Source organism: Poromitra crassiceps, assembly GCF_964638095.1.
Source record: "Poromitra crassiceps genome assembly, chromosome: 2".
In the NCBI taxonomy this organism is placed as follows: Eukaryota; Metazoa; Chordata; class Actinopteri; order Beryciformes; family Melamphaidae; genus Poromitra; species Poromitra crassiceps.
In genome coordinates, this window is record NC_139624.1 from 22,247,684 (window position 1) to 22,268,140 (window position 20,457).

General features: G+C 43.6%; 1 protein-coding gene across 2 annotated transcripts in view; it reads right to left on the reverse strand.

Moving 5' to 3' along the window:
- LOC310795151 (serine/threonine-protein kinase 38-like) overlaps nt 1-20,457 on the reverse strand; it is a 35,951-nt gene that overhangs the window by 2,197 nt on the left and 13,297 nt on the right. The window contains exons 3-13 of one of the 2 annotated variants that reach the window (XM_083657196.1): nt 18,248-18,299; nt 17,112-17,234; nt 13,426-13,509; nt 12,335-12,458; nt 7,529-7,683; nt 6,068-6,170; nt 4,900-4,961; nt 4,538-4,655; nt 2,981-3,104; nt 2,327-2,422; nt 668-762 (exon numbers count right to left, since the gene is read on the reverse strand). In XM_083657196.1, the coding sequence (XP_083513322.1) occupies nt 668-762; nt 2,327-2,422; nt 2,981-3,104; nt 4,538-4,655; nt 4,900-4,961; nt 6,068-6,170; nt 7,529-7,683; nt 12,335-12,458; nt 13,426-13,509; nt 17,112-17,234; nt 18,248-18,299 (1,136 nt within the window). Of the gene's footprint in view, nt 1-667; nt 763-2,307; nt 2,423-2,980; nt 3,105-4,537; nt 4,656-4,899; nt 4,962-6,067; nt 6,171-7,528; nt 7,684-12,334; nt 12,459-13,425; nt 13,510-17,111; nt 17,235-18,247; nt 18,300-20,457 lie in introns of those variants that run through there. The other variant, XM_083657197.1, reaches the window with a different exon arrangement.

Consider the following 20,457-nt stretch of genomic DNA (forward strand, 5'->3'; position numbering starts at 1 on the left):
GAGCGTGGCTTCGGCACGGCGTCAGCGTGGCACGCGCGCGGGTGGTGTGAACGGCTTCACCTGTTAACAAGGACGCCGAAATGAAACTTGTGGGTACAGCGTAGGTACAGCTTCGGTTGAGCGTTGCTTCGGCGTGCTGTGTGAACGAGGGCTAAGGGAGACGCCAGGCAAAAACCATTTTGGCCGCTTGTATCCGCGATCTTGTTCTTTCAGTCATGACCCATCCTTCATGACCATAGTTGGGGGTAGGAACGAAGATCGACAGCTTTGCCTTCTGGCTCAGCTCTCTTTTCGTCACAACGGTGCGGTAAAAGCGAACGCAAATACCGCTCCTGCTGCTCAGATTCTCCGGCCCATCTCACGCTCCATTGTCCCCTCACTCGAGAACAAGACCCGAGATACTTGAACTCCTTCACTTGGGGTAAGGACTCATTCCCTACCTGGAGTAGACAATCCAACGGTTTCCTGCTTTTATACTTCAAATTAAATATTTTGTATAAAGTACATGGGCATTTAGCGAGAAGTTGACATTGATTTGACATTTCCAACACTCCGAAAGCCTCAACTCATAGGAGAAATAAGTGTTTTGTTGTTGTTGATGATGTTTTTCTTTTCGATAGAGTTAGTTAGAACTCTTCTTGTGATGGCAGTGTAATTTGTGACAAACCTGCTGGCTGCAGGATGTCTGATTCAGGGAAGTCGTCGAAGTTGGATGTGTCGTCGATGCTTTTGATCTCGATGGAGATGGCTGCCGGCCGCTCCCTGTAGAGGCCGAGACAGAGGGAATCATGGGTAAAAGAAACATAGGAATACAAGTACAGGGAGGGAAATCCCACCAGAGAGGAAAGTTACAGATTTGTGCAGATGAGATGAGATAAAAAACAAACAAAAAACAAAAAAACTAAGGGGCTGACAGAGAACAAATCACTGCAGTCTGTTGTTCTACTTCACAGCTCTGATGTCACTGCAGTCTGTTCTACTTCACAGCTCTGATGTCACTGCAGTCTGTTCTACTTCACAGCTCTGATGTCACTGCAGTCTGTTCTACTTCACAGCTCTGATGTCACTGCAGTCTGTTCTAATTCACAGCTCTGATGTCACTGCAGTCTGTTCTACTTCACAGCTCTGATGTCACTGCAGTCTGTTCTACTTCACAGCTCTGATGTCACTGCAGTCTGTTCTAACTTCACAGCTCTGATGTCACTGCAGTCTGTTCTACTTCACAGCTCTGATGTCACTGAAGTCTGTTCTAACTTCACAGATCTGATGCAACACACTTTATTTTGGACAGGCAAGCCTTCTTCTTCTTCAGGGTGCTCATGTACAATAGATACGAGTACAATTGTGATTCAGAATAACTTTATAGTCCATCATGTGAATAGACAAACACAGGCTATTAACATCAAAACCACTGACAACATAAAACAAAACAGAGGTCTGGTTCTATAGAAGTCAATGGGAAAATTACCCTACTTCTCACTTGAATTATGACCTCAGTAAACACTTTCTTAATGAGTTTATGATCTCGAGCAATAGTTTCAAGTCTTCTCAATGTTCATTTTGTTTGGTCCCGTTTAGAGTCAAAAAGAAATAAAGCAGACTATGCTTTGGGGCACGTTTGACAGGTCGCCTGTCCAGTGATCGCACAGCTCACTGATCACAGACCAACAGCAGGCGGCACTGTGGCTCTTCTCATCTAGATATGGTCACTTTTGGCAACAAAAAAAAGAGAGAGAAAAAAGATGGCGAAGGTCAACATGCCAAACCATAGATATTATATTACTATAGATGGGTCACCGCAGGCTCCGCCAATTCTAACTAATGGTAGCAGCAAGTCTCCTAAATGGGCGTGCTCAACCATTGACTCAGACCTGCGGAAAGTCTCCTAAATGGGCGTGTCCGTGGTAAACCATGGGCAAAACCCACGTGACAAAATGACAGGAAGTGAGTTGAAGTTGGGCCGTCTTGCTTGAATCCCATCGTCTTTGGCCAAATTCAAGGCTTCAGAACGGGGAGTCCACAAACCAATGGGTGACGTCGTGGTGGCTACGTCCATATTTGTGCAGTCTCTACGGTTTACACTGCAGTCATTATCAGACCAAGTTATGAATGAATTTCACAATGATATGTTGATGTTTAACAATGCAACACATCACACACCCTTAAGCTGAAGAGATGCATTTCCTGAAACGGAGTTGAGGTATCAGGTTTCTTTCTACCTGATGCACTCCCAGTGTACCTGATCCAGTCTACATGATGTGCTCCTAGTCTACCTGATCCAGCCTACCTGATGTCCTCACAGTCTACATGATCTGATGCAGTCTACCTGATGTGCTCCCAGTCCACCGGCTCAAAGAAGGCATGACTCTTGATCTCCTCCACGCTCACCGCTCCAATCCGGTTCTCAGCGTCCGTGCAGTACCTGAACACAACAGCAGGATGGACAGAATGAGACAACGCATCATCTCTACAGGCCAGTCAACTTTACACACACAGACTGTAGGGAGCAAGGACATTCAGAAACACTTGCGGTACTGAGAAGAAAGATTTACTATTAAAACCAACGTGTGTCAGCACTTGGCTTTCCTCAAGGGTTTGTAAAACACCTGTAAAAGCCTAAATACATAAAACGTGGTCAAATCTACCAATGGAATAAGAGTCAATGGTGATATAATAGATAGAAATAACAACTAATAAATTTCTCCTGGCTAATGAGGAAAGAAAAGATGGTACAAATTTAAAAACATAAAAAAGTGTGTCTGAGTGCCCTTCTAGTTTTCATTTGTGGTCATATAATAATAAACTTTATTTATAGAGCACTAAAAATGAGAATACAGAGAAAGAACATAATTTAAAAGAACTGATAACTAAGGAAAGGCTATGAGATCTTAAAGGCTTTTATAAACAAGAGAGATTCAAAGATAATGTGTACGAGCTGTTTCTCACACACACACACACACACACACACACACACACACACCTCAGTATCAGGTCCTTGGCTCTCTCTGAGATGGGCACTTCAGGGGGGAAGACGAGCGTTTCCTTCCAGTTCATCACCTTCCTGTAGGTCTCCTGCGGTGTCTCCGAGCAGAACGGAGGGTAACCTGAAGGCATCACAGGACAGCATGTCAAATTTCACTCCAAAACACTGAAACAACGGAGGGTAACATGAAGGCACCACGGGACAACACGTCAAACTTCACTCCAAAACAGTGAAAGTTTTCAGGTTTGCTTAGCTAAATCAGAACAAACCGTAAAATCTTTACCTTATATAATAACATATCTGCTCACCTCTGATTGCAGTGAATTCTATTATTGTATTTCACCAAAAGGGGAAAGGTTTGGTGGGTTGATTCATTCATTCATTACATGAAGTCATCACATAACAGTGGTCCTGTGTGAACAGGTTTTTGATTGATTGATTGATTTTATTCTGGATAAAGAACGAGGTTATGACTGTTTCTGTCTGCCAAAGTCTATATTTTCCTCTCCAACTCTAAACATATTGGTACAGTTGGTCGCAATATATAGCAAATTATATATATATATAGCCAATTGTTTTTATCAACTTCTATTTGGTTCCTGGTACCTGTTTACTCCATTCTCATCTGCTACCTACCATCTGTTTATTCAGCATCTATGGTCATTGTTGGATATTTGTATTTGTTTATAAAGTCATGGTCTAATCTGATTTGGTTAGCAATGCCTTTATTTGGGCGTCCAGGTAGTGTAGTGGTAGATTCCCTGCCTACCAACACGAGGGTCGCAGGTTCGCGCCCCCGTGTTGCCTCCGGCTTGGTCGAGCATCCATACAGGCATGATTGGCTGTGTCTGCGGGTGGGAAGCCGGATTGAGGGTATGTGTCCTGTTCGCTGCACTAGCGCCTCCTCTGGTCGTTCGGGGCGCCTCTTCGGAGCGGAAGGAACTGGTGGAAATAGCGTGATCCTCCCACATGCTACGTCCTGCCGGTAAAGCTCCCCATTGTCAGGTGAAAAGAAGCGGCTGGCAACTGCGCATGTGTCAGAGGAAGCATGGTGCTAGTCTCTGCAGACGGTGGAGCGGCGACTGGGGCAGGAGGGGGAAATTGGCCAAGTAATTCCTTTATTTATTTCCATGTGGATTTGGAGTTATTTGGTCAGAATTGCCATGTTTTGAGGCCAAAATTAGATTAGATTACATATCCCAGGATGTGGGGGGGGGGGAGATAAAAGTACTTTCAAAGCCATTCATTAATTTTCAAAAATGTATCAAATTAAAATTATTTTTCTCAAATCCATAAACTTTCAAGGATTTTCAGTTATATGATTTTATGGTTATAAGACGATGATTATTCTTATTTTTTTGGGTGGTCGGGGGAGGGGGGGTTCTGGTGGCTCAGCAGGCTAAAACGTGTAACCAAAATATCCTGGGTTCAAATCCCCTTTCCTTCCCACCCAGTTGTTCCTGTCTCTCCCCATTCAAATAAATGCCTAAAAAGACAACAACAAAAACAAAAAAACAATGACAACTTATTTCTGCGGTCTACATCTCCACTTACCGATGAGCATTTCGTACATGATGACACCCAGAGACCACCAGTCACACAGCTTGTTGTATCCAGTCTGCATGAAGACTTCAGGGGCGATGTAATCCGGCGTTCCCACCGTGGAATAAGCCTGATGGGCACAGAGCAAGCTTGCTCAACCAATTCTTACAGAATGACACAATATGAGACACCACTACAACAATAATAATAAGGGGTTCAGTGAGTGCCTTGCTCAAGGGCAATCCGAAAGGGAGTTGTTGAGGGAGGAGAGCACCAGTTTCCCAGCTGGTTCAGGTATTCAAACTGGCGAGATTTTGGTCACATTGGCAAAAAAAACAAAAACAAAACAAAAAACACTGAGACCGAACTCTCACCAGCTGCCTTCGGTTCTTCTTCCAGGTCTCTGCTTTCCTCTTGGAGTTCATGTTCTGAAAGGCTGCAGGTTGGAGAAAAGGAGATTAAGAAAGAAGAGAAAAAAGCGAGAAACAGAAAGATGGAAAGAAAGATAAGAGAGAGGGAAAGGAAAGGATGACTGAACAGTTATGCATCTCCGAAGCAAAAACCTCAAGGTTTAGTATCACTTTAGGCAGGGATGGGCAACTTTGATGAGAGAGGACCACAGAAAAATGTCCTCGCTACCAGAGGGCCAGATTGTGACCGTGCACTTCCACTAGTGCTGTAACCCCATCACCCCCAATTATAGCTACTAATTTGATGAAAGGAACGACATATATACTGGTATTTAAAGTGTATTATCCCATGTTTATATTTTTCATATGCAAATGCATTTAGTAATGCTCCCATTCTTTAATTAACAGTGGGGGGAAACATTCACATTCCTGAGTGATGTACCAATATTTCAATTCAATTGAGTCTCAAAAATCATCATTCAGTAATGGTACAAAAGTTAACAGAGACACTAAGTGCAACAACTAATATTCATGTTTATCGTGCATTTCTAGTCTGCACTCCCATTCCATGACATGTTTCAAATAAGCATGCATTTATTATCTCTCACTTATGTGTAAAGTATGTGTAAAGGGGAGACTCCTGGGTACCCATAGAAACCCATTCTCATTCAGATATCTTGAGGTGAGGTCAAGGGACCCCTTTGAAAATAGTCATGCCAGTTTTCCCCCTCACCAAAATGTCGCTCAACTTTGGAGCGTTATTTAACCCCCTTCCCGACAAGCTAGCATGACACGGTTGGTACCAATGGATGCGTTCGCTCTACTAGAACCTTCGCTCTAGCTTTGAAACTAAGCCAGCCACAGCAATTAGATTTGTATCACTATCAAACTGGGAGATTAATGGGAAAAATTAGCAAGTCAAAAATCAGGACTGAGGTATGCGACATGCTTTCTGGGAGAGTGGGGGGAGGGGGGGATTGACCCGAGGGCCACACTGAGTGAGGTCAGGGCCCGCCAGTTGCCCATCCCTGACTTCAGGCTTTTGAAGGGCTCTGCCCGTGTTACTTTTTGGGTCTTCTTTCCTGTAAAGTCTGTGCTCAGCGTTTGTGGTGGAAGTCAGGTGTGAACTCACAGAAGTCGCTGGGCGGGTTGTGCGTCAGGTTCCTGTAGAACTCTGTGCGGTGAGCCTTCTTCAGGCCGGTGCACAGGCCGAAGTCTGACAGCTTCACATGTCCCTGAGAGAGAGACACACACAGCAGATCACCTACTGAACGCAAACTGTACAGCCAAACAACATGCAGCAGATGCTGAGGAGATGTTCGTCCCTGTGAATATGGATGTTGCACGTTTCTGTGACTTCTGACCCCTGTGTGCATGTGTGTGTTTATGTACTGTGTGTATTAGCGGCTTATTGTATTTTTTACAGTTTATAAGAACCAAATGTCCTCACAAGGTTAGAAAGATGAGGAAACTTCTCAAAGTGAAGACATTTCACCGCTCCTCATCTCTTTAAGGAGTTAGATGAGAGATTAGGTTTAGATTAGAATAACAGGCAGCAGGCAGACAGAAACGGATGAAACTCATTTTTGGATCTGTCACACTGTTCTTTGTCCAATATCAATGTGAGATGGAGGTGCAGTGTTTTTGAAAAATGGTGAGTGCATAATCTGTAAACACAGAAACATGGATCTCAACAAGCACAAGGTCCCTGCTATTGCAGTCCCGTGTGTGTGTGTGTGTGTGTGTGTGTGTGTGTGTGTGTGTGTGTGTGTGTGTGTGTGTGTGTGTGAGAGTGTGTGTGTGTGTGTGTGTGTGTGTGTGTGTGTGTGTGTGTGAGAGAGCATGTTTCTCCCTCACCCTGGAGTCGAGCAGCAGGTTGTCTGGTTTGATGTCTCTGTGTGTGTGTGTGTGTGTGTGTGTGTGTGTGTGTGTGTGTGTGTGTGCGTGCGTGCGTGCATGTCTCTCCTCACCCTGGAGTCGAGCAGCAGGTTGTCTGGTTTGATGTCTCTGTGTGTCTGTGTGTGTGTGTGTGTGTGTGTGTGTGTGTGTGTGCGTGCGTGCGTGCATGTCTCTCCTCACCCTGGAGTCCAGCAGCAGGTTGTCTGGTTTGATGTCTCTGTGTGTGTGTGTGTGTGTGTGTGTGTGTGTGTGTGTGTGTGTGCGTGTGCGTGCGTGCGTGTGTGTGTGTGCGTGCATGTCTCTCCTCACCCTGGAGTCAGGCAGCAGGTTGTCTGGTTTGATGTCTCTGTGTGTGTGTGTGTGTGTGTGTGTGTGTGTGTGTGGTTGTCTGGTTTGATGTCTCTGTGTGTGTGTGTGTGTGTGTGTGTGTGTGTGTGCGTGCGTGCGTGCATGTCTCTCCTCACCCTGGAGTCCAGCAGCAGGTTGTCTGGTTTGATGTCTCTGTGTGTGTGTGTGTGTGTGTGTGTGTGTGTGTGCGTGCGTGCGTGCGTGCGTGCTTTCATGTCTCTCCTCACCCTGGAGTCCAGCAGCAGGTTGTCTGGTTTGATGTCTCTGTGTGTGTGTGTGTGTGTGTGTGTGTGTGTGTGTGTGTGTGTGTGTGTGTGCGTGTGTGCGTGTGTATGTCTCTCCTCACCCTGGAGTCCAGCAGCAGGTTGTCTGGTTTGATGTCTCTGTGGATGAAGCCCAGCTGGTGGATGGAGTCGATGGCCAGGACCGTCTCAGCGATGTAGAACTGAGTGGCCTCCTCAGACAGAGTGTCCTTCTTCATCAGCAGGGTCATCATGTCACCTGGCAACAGGGTTGCTTGAGTGACTGATGACACTTGCTCGATTCGATTCATCACTGATTACATCGCTCACTAATTACATAATCACCAATGACATCACAATTGCTTGGTGGCATCGGTGTGACGTGGCCACTTTCTTTCTTTCACGGGGACATACATGCTGTAAAGATTTAAAGTCGAGCTGAACCCAAAAATGACTTTTCTTTTCTTTTAGTTCAAATACCTGGGTATGCAGTGCACCTATTTAATAATGTATGCCAAAAATATCACAACAATCTAATTTCTTTAGTTTTTCACACTTTTTCACATCAAAAGTTCATTTTTCAAGATTTCATTGATAACAGTAATGTACAGTTTGCTGACGTCACCTAGTAGTATCAAATTTCTACCCCATTTCAACCAATCATATCACGACATGCAGCTGTCAATCAAATCTTCATTTCAGGATAATTGTCTCTTCCAAATGAAGTAGAAAATGGCGCCTAGCGCCTGTCATCTGGCAGAATTCCTATCCCATAAACTAACTAGGCCAATTGTTAGAAACATGAACAAAAAACAAAAACTATAATCTCTAAGAATGCAAAGAAATTTAACTGGCTCGTTAAAACGCGCATTCCAGGGATATCGTATTTACAGCAGCAATAATAGCATGCGCATCCTAGATCTTGGTTGTCAAGGGTCGCACTACGGAGATTCCAGGCCGACGTGCTGCACTCTCCGCTCAGCAACAAGGAAGGCAGCTGGCTGCCTGCGGCTCGCTGAGCTCCACTCCTCCCGTCAAAAGGCTCTTCCCGAGGGGAGCGCCACAACACACTGAATCCCACTCGATTTGGAGGCGGAACACGCCAGGATTGGCCAAAGCCCAATCCAATCCCCAGAATTGTCAAATAAAATCATCGACATGATACTATGACCCGCCTCTCAACCTGTCATCTTAGACAAACTATGTTTTCAGTCTGAAACGGACTCATATGCACGTGACGAACGGGTTCAGTTCGACTTTAACATTAGAATGGTTGTAACAATTACCTATTATGTGTAAATTCTTGTAATCTTAAATGACAGTGAATCCCCTCTGAGAAAAACGGATGATTAGTCTAATCTAATATGTGTGATTGACAGGAGAGATGATCAGAGGGGTGGAGTTTTTACCACTATCATTAAGACAGGGACTGGAGTATGGGTAGAGTTTCTCAGTGAAGGTGCAGCCAGTAAAGGAGTAGATAAGAGCTGCAGCATCTACGTCATAAAAGGAGACCAGACCCTCCTCATAATCCACAAACACCCCCACCTTCTGAGGCTTCGTCTTCAGAGAGGGGGGGGGGGGGCAGAGAAAGAGCACTGTACTAATTTCCATTCCTCAACCATATAGTCAAGAAGCCATTCTTGGAGCTCAGTGTGATGTCTCCTTTCCTGTTGATCGACCCTCTGGCCACTCCTAAATCCCTCCCAGACCCAGTATTCTCTTTAACCTGAACTTCATAGTAAAACCTGAAGAGAAGCTCTGCTTTGCTAAGACATTGACACAATGAGAAAATCTCTCTGGGTTGATCTTCCTTAGATCACCAAGATTGACTTGTTTCCCATCATCAGACAGGATGAGTTGAGGATGTGCTGTATCAGGATCCAGTCACATCCTCTGCATACTGCTGTGCTGGACCCTCTTCAGCTTGTGAAAAAAATAGCCCAGAGGCCGAAACTGGCGCTGCAGGGCGCAAGCCGAGCAGTCTAATATGTTAACAAGGGCAGCGAAAAGAAACCGGCTGCACTTCATCGTCTGGTGTGTTTGCACCGTCAGCCTCAAGCAACTTCTCCATCTCTTTCCTGAGAGTCTCCTCCAGCTGAGCCACAGCTCTCCTCACAGTCCCCTCATATGATGAGTGGACACGGACCTCTGTCCAGTCCTTGGTGTGTGGAGGAGTGTTCAGGGATGAGAAGCTTTGGAGGAGGTGGAAGTGGTCTTCATTGTGTGAGAGCTGCTCCATCTCAGCGGTTCTCTTCAAAAGCTCAGAGATTTCCTGTACCAGTTCTTTGATGAAGCCTTCAGCCTGTTTCTCTGTTGTTTTCTGCTTCTTTTCAATGGTTTCAATGAGCTCAGCCTGTCCTCTCTCCACTGCACACTGTCTGCTATCTCTCTGCATCTTTCTTGCTGAGCTCTTCTGAGATTTTGATCTCCTGAATCTTCAGTCGTCTCTCCCGGATCTTCTGCTGAATTTCAGCCTCTGTCTTCCCCAGCTCAGCCTTCTTTCCTTCATATTCTTCTTTCAGATGAACAAATTGATGTGACTTGTGGTCTGACTCAGTGCAGAGCTGACATAAACACAACTGGACCTGGATCTTGCAGAGATCAGCTCCAGTGGTCTGTCATGCTCCTTCCACATCCTGCCATCCAGGTTCTCCACAGGATCGATCATCTTGTGTCTTTTCAGGCCCCTCATTCTAATTAACTCATTCTCTGCCAAAGACGTACCCGGACGTACTTTTAACAATGGCGTTCTGTGCCAAAGACGTACTCGGACGTACTTTCATGTTTTGGCTGTTTACATTACATCAGACACTTTCCCAGCCTGTGACATTGTTTCAAGTCAAACTGATAAAAGGAACCCGCTAGTTTAGTATTTATGGGTGGAGCCTGTGGTCGAAACAGAGTCCGATCCAGAGTTCTCGGCTGGCGACGATGGCGAGGAAGACGCCAGCGTTTTTGTTATTGCTCCACGACGGAGCGCCATGGCGACGAAGGCTCCCCTTCACAGCATTCTGGTCTGACACAGATGAATCGGAGGAGGAGAAATGAGTGCCACTTGGAGAGAGCGATGACGATGGTAAAAAGTAGCCTATTTTTTGTATCGCGTTTGAGATGAAATGATCACACACACACAACATTCGAGTATAATTGTCACGCATTGTTTATAACTTATGCCGCCGGCATGACTCGCGTCACGTTTCCTCTTGCCAGCTCTCCCTCTCAAGGGAGAGCTCCCTTCACACTCAAGGGAGGGGGAATCACATGGATACGTCAAACGCGTCAAACCGCGTCACACACCCGTCCCCAGCAACCAAGGCGAAACATGTGTCACATAAACATTTCAAAGTTTACAGCACTAACGTAGCTATTGTGTGATCTTCTGTGCTAACGTTAGTTATGAGAGGTAACGTGACAGCAGGTAACGTTACAGCACTCGTTATTCCTGTGTGTGTGTGTGTGTGTGTGTGTGTGTGTGTGTGTGTGTGTGAGAGAGAGAGAGAGAGTGTGTGAGTGTGACCACATAAGGGTTCGTTCCATTTGTTTATGCTTTTATCAAGCTAAGCTAAAAATCCACATGGCAACTGTAAAATACATTCTCTTATTTTTTATTTTTTATTTATTTATTTGGGAAAACAAATACTGTATATGTCTGATGTGTCACTGAGGCAAAAAATAAAAGGCTCAAAAGAGAGTTCTGCTTGAAACCATAGATATATATAAAGGCTAGATAGCTTACCCGCGCTGCCGGCCAATGGAGAGCGACGTCGTCGCATGGCGGCCATCTTGCTACAGGGAGCTACTAGGAGTTATGAGCATCTGTTGTTGGGTTAGTATGGCAACATCATATGATCATAACTCCTAGGGAAATGGATGAAACTGCATGAAACTTTGTGCCTGAATCCCTCTCATGGCATAGATGCTTCGGTTTAATTTTGGTGTAATTTGGAGCCCATCAAAAAAATAGTGTTTTTAGTGTGTTTTTTGTTTTTTTTGGTCTATCTCGGGAACGGAATATGCTTGTAATAAACCAAACCGTTTGTAAATCCGTCAAGATTTCAGCGAGTTATGAGTATTTTTGTCTGTGCAGGTCACCAGCTACCATAGAACGTACCAGAAAGGCACTGTAGCAAGATGACGGCCGTTCAACGACGCTGCTGACTCCGCCTTAAGCCATCTAGCCTTTATATATATCTATGCTTGAAACGGTGTCCTTCACTAAAAACCTCTTTTTCTCATATTTCTGTCCAAAGGAGGGCATTTTTAGTGAAAACAAGCTAACTTCCACTGCTTGTAACTAAACAAGGAAACATGGGAGAGTTTCAGTTTTTTACAAGGGGTAAGAAGAGAGTCTCTGCTTTATTGTGAGATATGTTGTGTAATTTTATTCCTAGCACAGAATAGACACAGACCGAAATGACCCTGGCAGAGAATGAGTTAATAATAATAATAATAATGATTATTATTATATAATATAATCACCATAATCATAATCATCATATAATGACAATAATAATAATAAATATTCTAGTCATTATTTATTTTTGCCGACATATTTGGGGGCGTTCGTAAATCCAATCTGACGCTTTATTATACACCAATGGCATCAGTGCTCCTTGATGATTGGTGATGATGTCACTAATGCAGAAACTCTGACCTCACTACTGAAGACGGAGATGATTGATTTTGTGGACGAACACTTTTTGTGGACCTAATGGACCTAATGTCTCCTCTCTATCTGATCGCTATTAAAAAACATTGAGGATTAACACAATGAAGTAATGGGAGTTTGATTTGTTATGATGGTGGTAAAATGGGGACCAAGTATGATAAGAAAAAATGAAATAAGTTACGGGGTTTTCCCCCATTGCGGTCCCTAGTCTGAGCACTTTTGTTAGAGTACAACAGACCTCCAGGCAGGAACTCCATGATGAGGTAGAGGTTCCTCTTGTCCTGGAAGCTGTAGAACATCTTGACCACCCATGCTCCATCCGCCTCCACCAGGATGTCCCGCTCAGCACGGATATGAGCCACCTGGAGCCAGAGGGAAACACAGCCAGATGCTTACATCAGCATAAAATGTGTTGTCAATAATAATACAAAACAAAGTGACGCTACTTCACTGCTAACTTTCAAAAACATCACTAAAAACTAAGTATGCAACAATATACTGTATATTGGAAATTCAATATAGGATGAATCAGCGTGACATCATGACAACAAAAAAGCACTTCTGGGTGCCACTGCAGCAGTTATCTAGTAGTATGAAATAAAGCCGAAAGGTTATGCCAAACGAACATTAATATCTCAAAAACTATACATCACATCGCTTATATTTGACATTCTGAGTGAGAGCAGAAGTGGCCAAAGGGTGCCATGCATAGTATGTATGTAGTGTTAAAGTTGTGTGAACTGTCACAGTTTATAAATGTGTGAATTTAATCAAAAGTACAGCCTGCTAGAGTGAGACCCACTCAAGGCTGGCTCCATAGGGTCCCATTATAAAGGCTGAGAAAAGCATCAACCTTAAACTGAGATTTCTCAAACAGTGCAAAAGATAAATTAAAGCTAAATTAAGATGATAGGGTCCTAAAAGAGGTGACTCGTTCAAACTTTAAATTAAGTTTCTAGCTTAAAGTATGAAGGAGTAGTTACAGTTCAAAGAGGGCATGGTTCACCATGAACTCCTGTTTCAAATGAACGGCAGTTGCCCCCGGAAGTCTGTTGAATCGTCAAAGTCATCCTGCTTTGCTACTGTGATTGGTCGATGATTGACAACAGACAGGAAACCAATCAGTTGGAGCTGAAAAATACGTCACCGAATCAGTGGCAGATAGCCTTGCGTCCAGACCCCAATGAATATTGGGGGTGCCGCTGGATACCAGGCTAACAATACGTATTGTGGGCCAGAAAAAAATATTGTGATATTACTGCTATAATAACAATAATCCATGACTCCCAGAAGTTGTGACGCGTTAAAAACACAACCAGACACGCTCACCTGCTCCTTCTCCAGCATGTCGGCTTTCCTCAAAATCTTCATGGCGTAAATGTGTCCTGTGTCTTTTTTCTGCACCAAACGGACCTGAAGAGGAACACATACTGTTAAAATCATGAGGCTGGTCTTTCTGCTCTGCCTGCATGTCAAGAAAATGTCATTATCTTTATTGTAGAATAAATTAAAGTAAGAGTTCTTGAGTCAGAGATTTGGCTTACTTATTAAGCCAAATATTCATATTATTTAACATGATTTAAGGCCTCATGAGAGGAAGAGATGCAAATAGCACAATGGGCAGGGATACATCTCTTCAAAGAGAAATCATCAACTTTATTTGCAGACACAGGGATATAACAACAGACAACAATTCAGAGAACACACAAATACACAGTATATCTATAAAAGGCACTTATACCAAAACTTCCACATATGTGATTGGTATCTGACAGAACTAATACCAGGGTTGGTTAGTAGCATGATATTCGAGTTCTGAGAGACATTTAGACGCCCAATAAATTTGTACATCAAGGTTCTTAAAAGTGCCTGAAAAGTGCTGACACCTGCATGGCAGAACAGTTCACTTGCACTAGTCCACCTGGGTTTTCTCAGCAAAATCCTCATACAGTCATTGTATGCAACCTGAGGTTTGTGGAGGCTAGCTTTTTTATACTTAACCCACAGGGGGGCAGTGTACAAAGGGGTACAGTAGGCCCTAAAGAGACTTATCTTTACCTCCTCAGAACAAAAGTGGAATTTCCAACAGAAAGAGCTGGTTACAGTGTTTTATAAGGTGCAATGATGCACACGGAGAGCTGACATCATCATAGATATGGTAAGCTGATACAGAGGCACAGTGCAGTACAGGACAGTAAGTTGTGGCACAGAGATTACATCACGTGGGATGAAACGTCAGATAGTGTAGACACCGTGGTGTTGCTGATGAGGACAGGACATGATAGATTAAGATTTCTGTGAGGTCATGTGAGACTAAATGTGTGTGAATGTTGAGGAGAGATGTGTATGAAAATACATATTATGTGTGTATGTATTTAAATGAAAAACTGAAAGCTTTAAAGGAGAATTCCAGTTTTTGACAACGTGGACCTTATTTCCAGCTTTACCGTAATTATGATTTTTAACACTCTGAAAAGAACATTTTGAAATCGATGCACTACAACGTTATCGCTGCACTATAACGCGCCGAGCAGCAGCCTGGAACAGAGGAAATAGGGGCATGTGTAATGTGTGTATTTACGTCCTGTAAATAGCTTATTTTCTGACATGCTGCGGCTCATATCCTTATTATATCATAGAGACAATGATGTGACCCACTGTATTTACCTCTGCCAGCCCCCAGTGCTCTGTTTTCCATCCGGGGACTGTGAAACCAAGTCCCCGGATGTCTCTCACACTCACATAAGTGCTTGTTGAGAGCTCAGACTCGGAGCAATGGATCAAGCCGCCATGACAGTCCATGGCATGGTAAACACTGCTGATATTTATCTGATTTCAAGAATATGGATGATGTATTTGAATTCGAAGGCCACCTGTATTTATTTGACCTGGAATTAGGCTTGCCGCAGCAGTCGGTGTTACCGTGTTACACAGTGGTGGGGCATACCACCGATTACATAACATGCACACCGGTAACACCGTTCATTTTCATGGAGGAAGAAATGGAAGAAAAAACTCTGCCCGCTCGTGCTAGTTTCAGCGTGCCCCGGGGTAAATTACAAGCGCTCCCTCTGGGCTGCAGTGTGACTGCATTGTGACAAACTATAGCTGGCTAAACAGAGCTGTGCTGCAGTGTTGAGATTTTGTTTGTTTTGTAAAGGCAGAAGAAGAGCTGGAGTTACGCTGTAGCTAGTCTCATCATGGAGCGAGCGAATCGCAGTCCATATTAATTAGCCATGTGCTTCAGCTGCGCTCACATTGTACTTTGCTAACTTAGCATCGATGCTAGCGGGACTTACCCAGCTATTGTCATTGCCTGCTTACTGCTGCTTGCTGGTAATGTTAATCCCATGTCAGAAAAAGTCTCCATATTTGTCACTAATGTTAGTCTCCTCTGAGAAAGATTGTCTCCAGGAGGATCTGAAAAGTTGTCTTGAGTTGGATGCAGCCATGAGTGCATATTGTCAGGCAGCCAGTGTTGTGACTGTGAGCGTCCAAGCTAACACAGCAGCGGAGACTCGGAGAGGAGCTGACTGACTGGACCGTGACGACAGCTTATAGGATTATTATTTATTTTTTTATATTCTTTTAATATTTTATATTATATTATATATATACGGTGTTACCGGTAAAACCGGTGGTGTCACGTGTTTATTACCCGGTGTGAAAATGATCACACCGTGGCATCCCTAGCTGGAATAACGTCATATGGATTACAAACTGAGGAGCTTATATATCTACCAATGTGACGGACAGCAGAGAGAGACAGGGTGAACAAACACGCTGGCTGCACCAAGGTAAATACAGTGTTCATTTTCTCATTCTCTCTATGATATAATAAGGATATGAGCCGCTGCATGTCAGAAAATAAGCTACAGGACGTACATACAGGACGTAAATACACGCATTACACATGCCCCTATTTCCTCTGTTCCCGGCACGTTATATTGCACTGATAACGTTGTAGTGCATCGATTAAAAAGGTAATAATAATCAGGGTGAGTTAAAAATCATAATCAAAGCTGGAAATAAGGTCCAGGAGGTAAAAAAACAGAATTCTCCTTTAAGGCAGTGGTTCCCAACCTTGGGGTCGCCTGGAATTCAAATGGGCTCGCCTGAAAGTTCGGGGGGGATGGGGGGGGTGTCTTTTCAGCTGTGACTGACGGACATGGTCTCGGTTATACGTATGGAGAGACTCCGGTTCCTGAGGACCAATTCACTGAAGAAATTCTGAACTATTTGGGACCCGTTTCTAGCCTACTCGACGAGGTTAAAACAAAGCGACAAGTAAGTGGGGGATCCCACACACATCTCTTACAAGCAGCACATAAGCACTTGATGCGGCTGGTAGCACCATGCTGTAACATTGGAATGTTGATGATATATGTATGTTTTTTGCTAGCCTGGGTAAACCCAGCCGCCACGTGACCTGCTCTCAGACCTGCTCTCAGTCACTACCTTGTGACTGTAAGCAGGGTAAGCCTGAGAGCAGGTCACTGGGGGCTGGGTTTACCCAGGCTAGTTTTTTGCCTGAGCCTGTTTTTCTTCCCTATGTTCTGAAAATTGCAAAATAAAATATTGGGGGGAAAATAACACAAAGATAGTGTAGAGCTTAAGATGCCCAACTCTGAAACCACATGCAACCCTGCTGATCTGATCACATACTGTATCCCCCCCCCCCCCACACACACATTTGATGGCATCACATGTGATTTTAGGGATCACATGTGAAAAACTCCAGATGTGAATTCAAAGCACATGTTTCTTGGACACATGCATTTTCAGATGTGAACATTCCCATTTCCCAGGTGAAAATGTCTCTTTGCTTGGGAAATTAAGTTTACACATGTGAAACAAATATTGTGAAAACAATATTCTCATGTAGTGGGGAAATATGAACACTTCAGTGATATATAAATGTTGAATTCACATGTGGGGGTTTTCACATGACCTCTTTGTAAATGTAGACGCGTCTCTGCTGCATCTTTGTTATTCTTGGTAAAAGTTGAAGGTACCTCTCCGAAAGCTCCTCGTCCGATCACCTTGAGGGACTCGAAGTCGTCCAGGCCGAGTCGCGTCCGCTTCAGCCGCAGGAACTCTGTCTCCTTACGGGCATGCTGCGAGCGACGCATCACCTTCTGCAAAACACAACCACACAGAATCAGCTGAGGAGGAAGAGGAGGGGCTGACCCCAACAAGACACTAAGGCCATGTTCAGACTAGGAGGCCAAATCTGATTTGTGAACTTTAGTGACCTATTAATGATTTTATCCAGATTGGTTTTATGAGCCTGGACGCTCAAAGTCTGATTTGTGTCACTTGTCCCAAACCACATATGGAGGTAGTTTCCAATCTGCTTCAAATGTGCTTTTGACTGATGTGTCTTCAGTGCGGACGCGCAGATCCACCAAATCTGATTTGAACGTCACTCGGAACTCGTCATCAAATGCTTCTGCGTAGGAAAACCACGTCACCAACGTACGTATTTACTGACACCCACGTCGTTACCATAGCAACCCATGCAGATAGGCTGTTTAGGTCTGGACACACAGATCTGACTTGAAAATCAGATTTGTGGCAGTGTGGACACACTCCCAAATCAGATTTAGGAAACCAATCAAGATAATGATGATTAATGACTTTATCAGCAAATCAGATTTGCCTGTAATGTGAACATGGCCTTAGTGTCTGTGTTAACTTTTGTACCATTATTGAATGATGATTTTTGAGACTCAATGCATTGAAATATTGGTAGGCTATATCACCCAGAATTGCGAACGTCTCCCCCCGCACCATTAAGTTCTATGGAAGAAGCACTGCTAAATGAATTTGAATATGGAAAATATAAATGTTGGTATAAACTTTTATTACCAGTATATATTTTTGTCATCAAATTAGGAGCTATAATTGGATAATTGAGTGATGGAGTTACTGTTACAGTATCCTACTGGTGGAAGTGCACGCTCACAAGCTGGCCGTCTGAAGTGAAGACATTTTTGTGTGTGACCATCAAAGTTGCCCATCACTGCTCTGGTTGATTATTGAGCTCTAAACATAAGATGAGCTCTAAACAAAAGATGAGCTCTGAAACTCAGACTCGGTGGTTTGGTTTCTTACTACAGTGCAAGCAGGGAGCTTGAGCCTATTGTACCTCTTCATCTGGCAAACCCTCTTCATCCATGACCTTCTCCAGCTTCTTCTGCCTGGGAGGAAACACAAAAAACACACACAGCTGAAAACACTCCGCTTTCCAACACAGAATGGGTAGAAAAAGGTGTAGAAAAAGGTATGCCAGTATTTTCCAATTACCGATTGTGGAAACTAAAATTGTGATATACGGTAATATATGATTAAAATAATAATAATAAGCCCTGAATGAGAAATTGTGTAGTGGAAACAAGACAAGGACCCAGTTAAGGAGGGATCAGATGACACAGTTGAAAGCGGATCCCGTGAGCGACTCTCAGGTGACGTGAGAACAGAAGAGGCACAATATGAGCTACAGGTCTTTGTCATGTTCTCTCTAAAGATGAAACACATGTGCTTTTGTTACCGGCTGTGAGACCGGACCCGCTGATTCCAGTCAAGCTGTTTACATGAACTGCGATTGACTCTCCCTATTGTCATGAATAAAGCAATAAAAACAGAATATTCCTGTCTAAACGTTTTTTTTTTATCCATTTTTATATTGATTTAAATTTTAACATACAAGAAGAAAAACATAACCGCAAACATCTACAAAAACACACAGAATACATACATAAACACAAACAAATTCACTCAGAAACATAACCCCCCTCCCCGCAAGACCACCCACCCCCATCCATCAACCCACAAATACGTATGCCAAACGGAACCTAGCTATCATGGAGATGCCCATGGCCCCCTCGCACGGCTTCTATAAATGAATTCCACAACGTAATATTTTCTACTTTAGCAGCATGCATACAGGCCACTGACATCTCCATAACAGCCAGGTGTGGTCTAAACGTGTTAAATGTCTAGGCTAAAATGAGACTCCACAGGGTTTAAAAATTAAAGTTTAGTCAACATTTTCTGGACTATATATACAAAAATAAAGCATTTTCTTGCATGCAGTACTCTGGTGCATTTTCTTTTACAGCTGGGCTAAACCTGGGCTTTATGACAGCAGACTAGCAGAGATGCAACATTCTAGTACTAGTAGTAATGTTTCCATGCCACACTAAGTAATATGAGAGTAAGGGCTAATGTACGCCGGCTCCAGAACAGATGTGGGCTAATGTCAACCCAGCTCCAGAACAGATGTGATACGGCTCCGGGACAGCTGCAAACAGACCCACAGTAATGCCATCTGTCAGAAGCATGCGGGATCCGACAAAAATAGAACAGGTGCGTATTTTTTCCAAAAATAGAACAGGTGCGTATTCTTTCCAAAAATAGAACAGGTGCGTATTCTTTCCAAAAATAGAACAGGTGCGTATTTTTTCCAAAAATAGAACAGGTGCGTATTTTTTCCAAAAATAGAACAGGTGCGTATTTTTTCCAAAAATAGAACAGGTGCGTATTTTTTCCGTAGCGCATGTATTGCCCATTTATTAGGCGATTGTCTGTTCCGGCAGTTTTATCGGATCCGCACGGAGCCGTAACGCATCTATACACATTGGGTGAAAGTCAACTTAATCGGGTTCCACAACTTCCACATAACCAGAGCTTCTTGTTTTTGAGCACAGCAGCATGTATTACAGAGGTTACATCAAGGCAAAGATTTCATCATTTTCCCTTTATTTTTATTACTGGGTCAATGTATAGGTGTGTGAAGGCTGATCCTCATGTATCCTGATTGCTCTATGTATTATGATTGACTGACACCTGCAGTGTCTATTAGGCACCGTTGGCAGCCTGATTGCCTGACTGTGATTGGTTGCTGCGACACCCCATTGTGCCTATATATGACTGCTGTCTGCATTGAGGAATTACTTTTGCCAGATGAAGGTCTTGTTGTGACCGAAACGTTGCTAAATAAAAGTCTGAAGTGAAGTCAGTGTGCGGGATTTTCCTTTCTCACTTACAATAAAGTAAAACAAAATGAATAAAAAGAAAAAATACTAATACATTTGAGAAACCTTGTACAATTTGGGAGAGGTAAGGTTTGTACATACATAAGAGTCTCAATGGGAGAGAGGTCATGGTGTAATAAGATTTGCCAGTCTGTGGCAGAGAGAATGTGAAGGGGGTGTGATAGAGATGATAATAGGTTCCTTATCCGTGCTAGACAGGCATTTGTAGTACTGTTTAAATGTTTTTTTTGTATTTCCTCTTGTTTATATTGTATAGTTTTAGAGTTCGGGTCCCTTATTTTATCTTCCGCTTGTTGTTTTT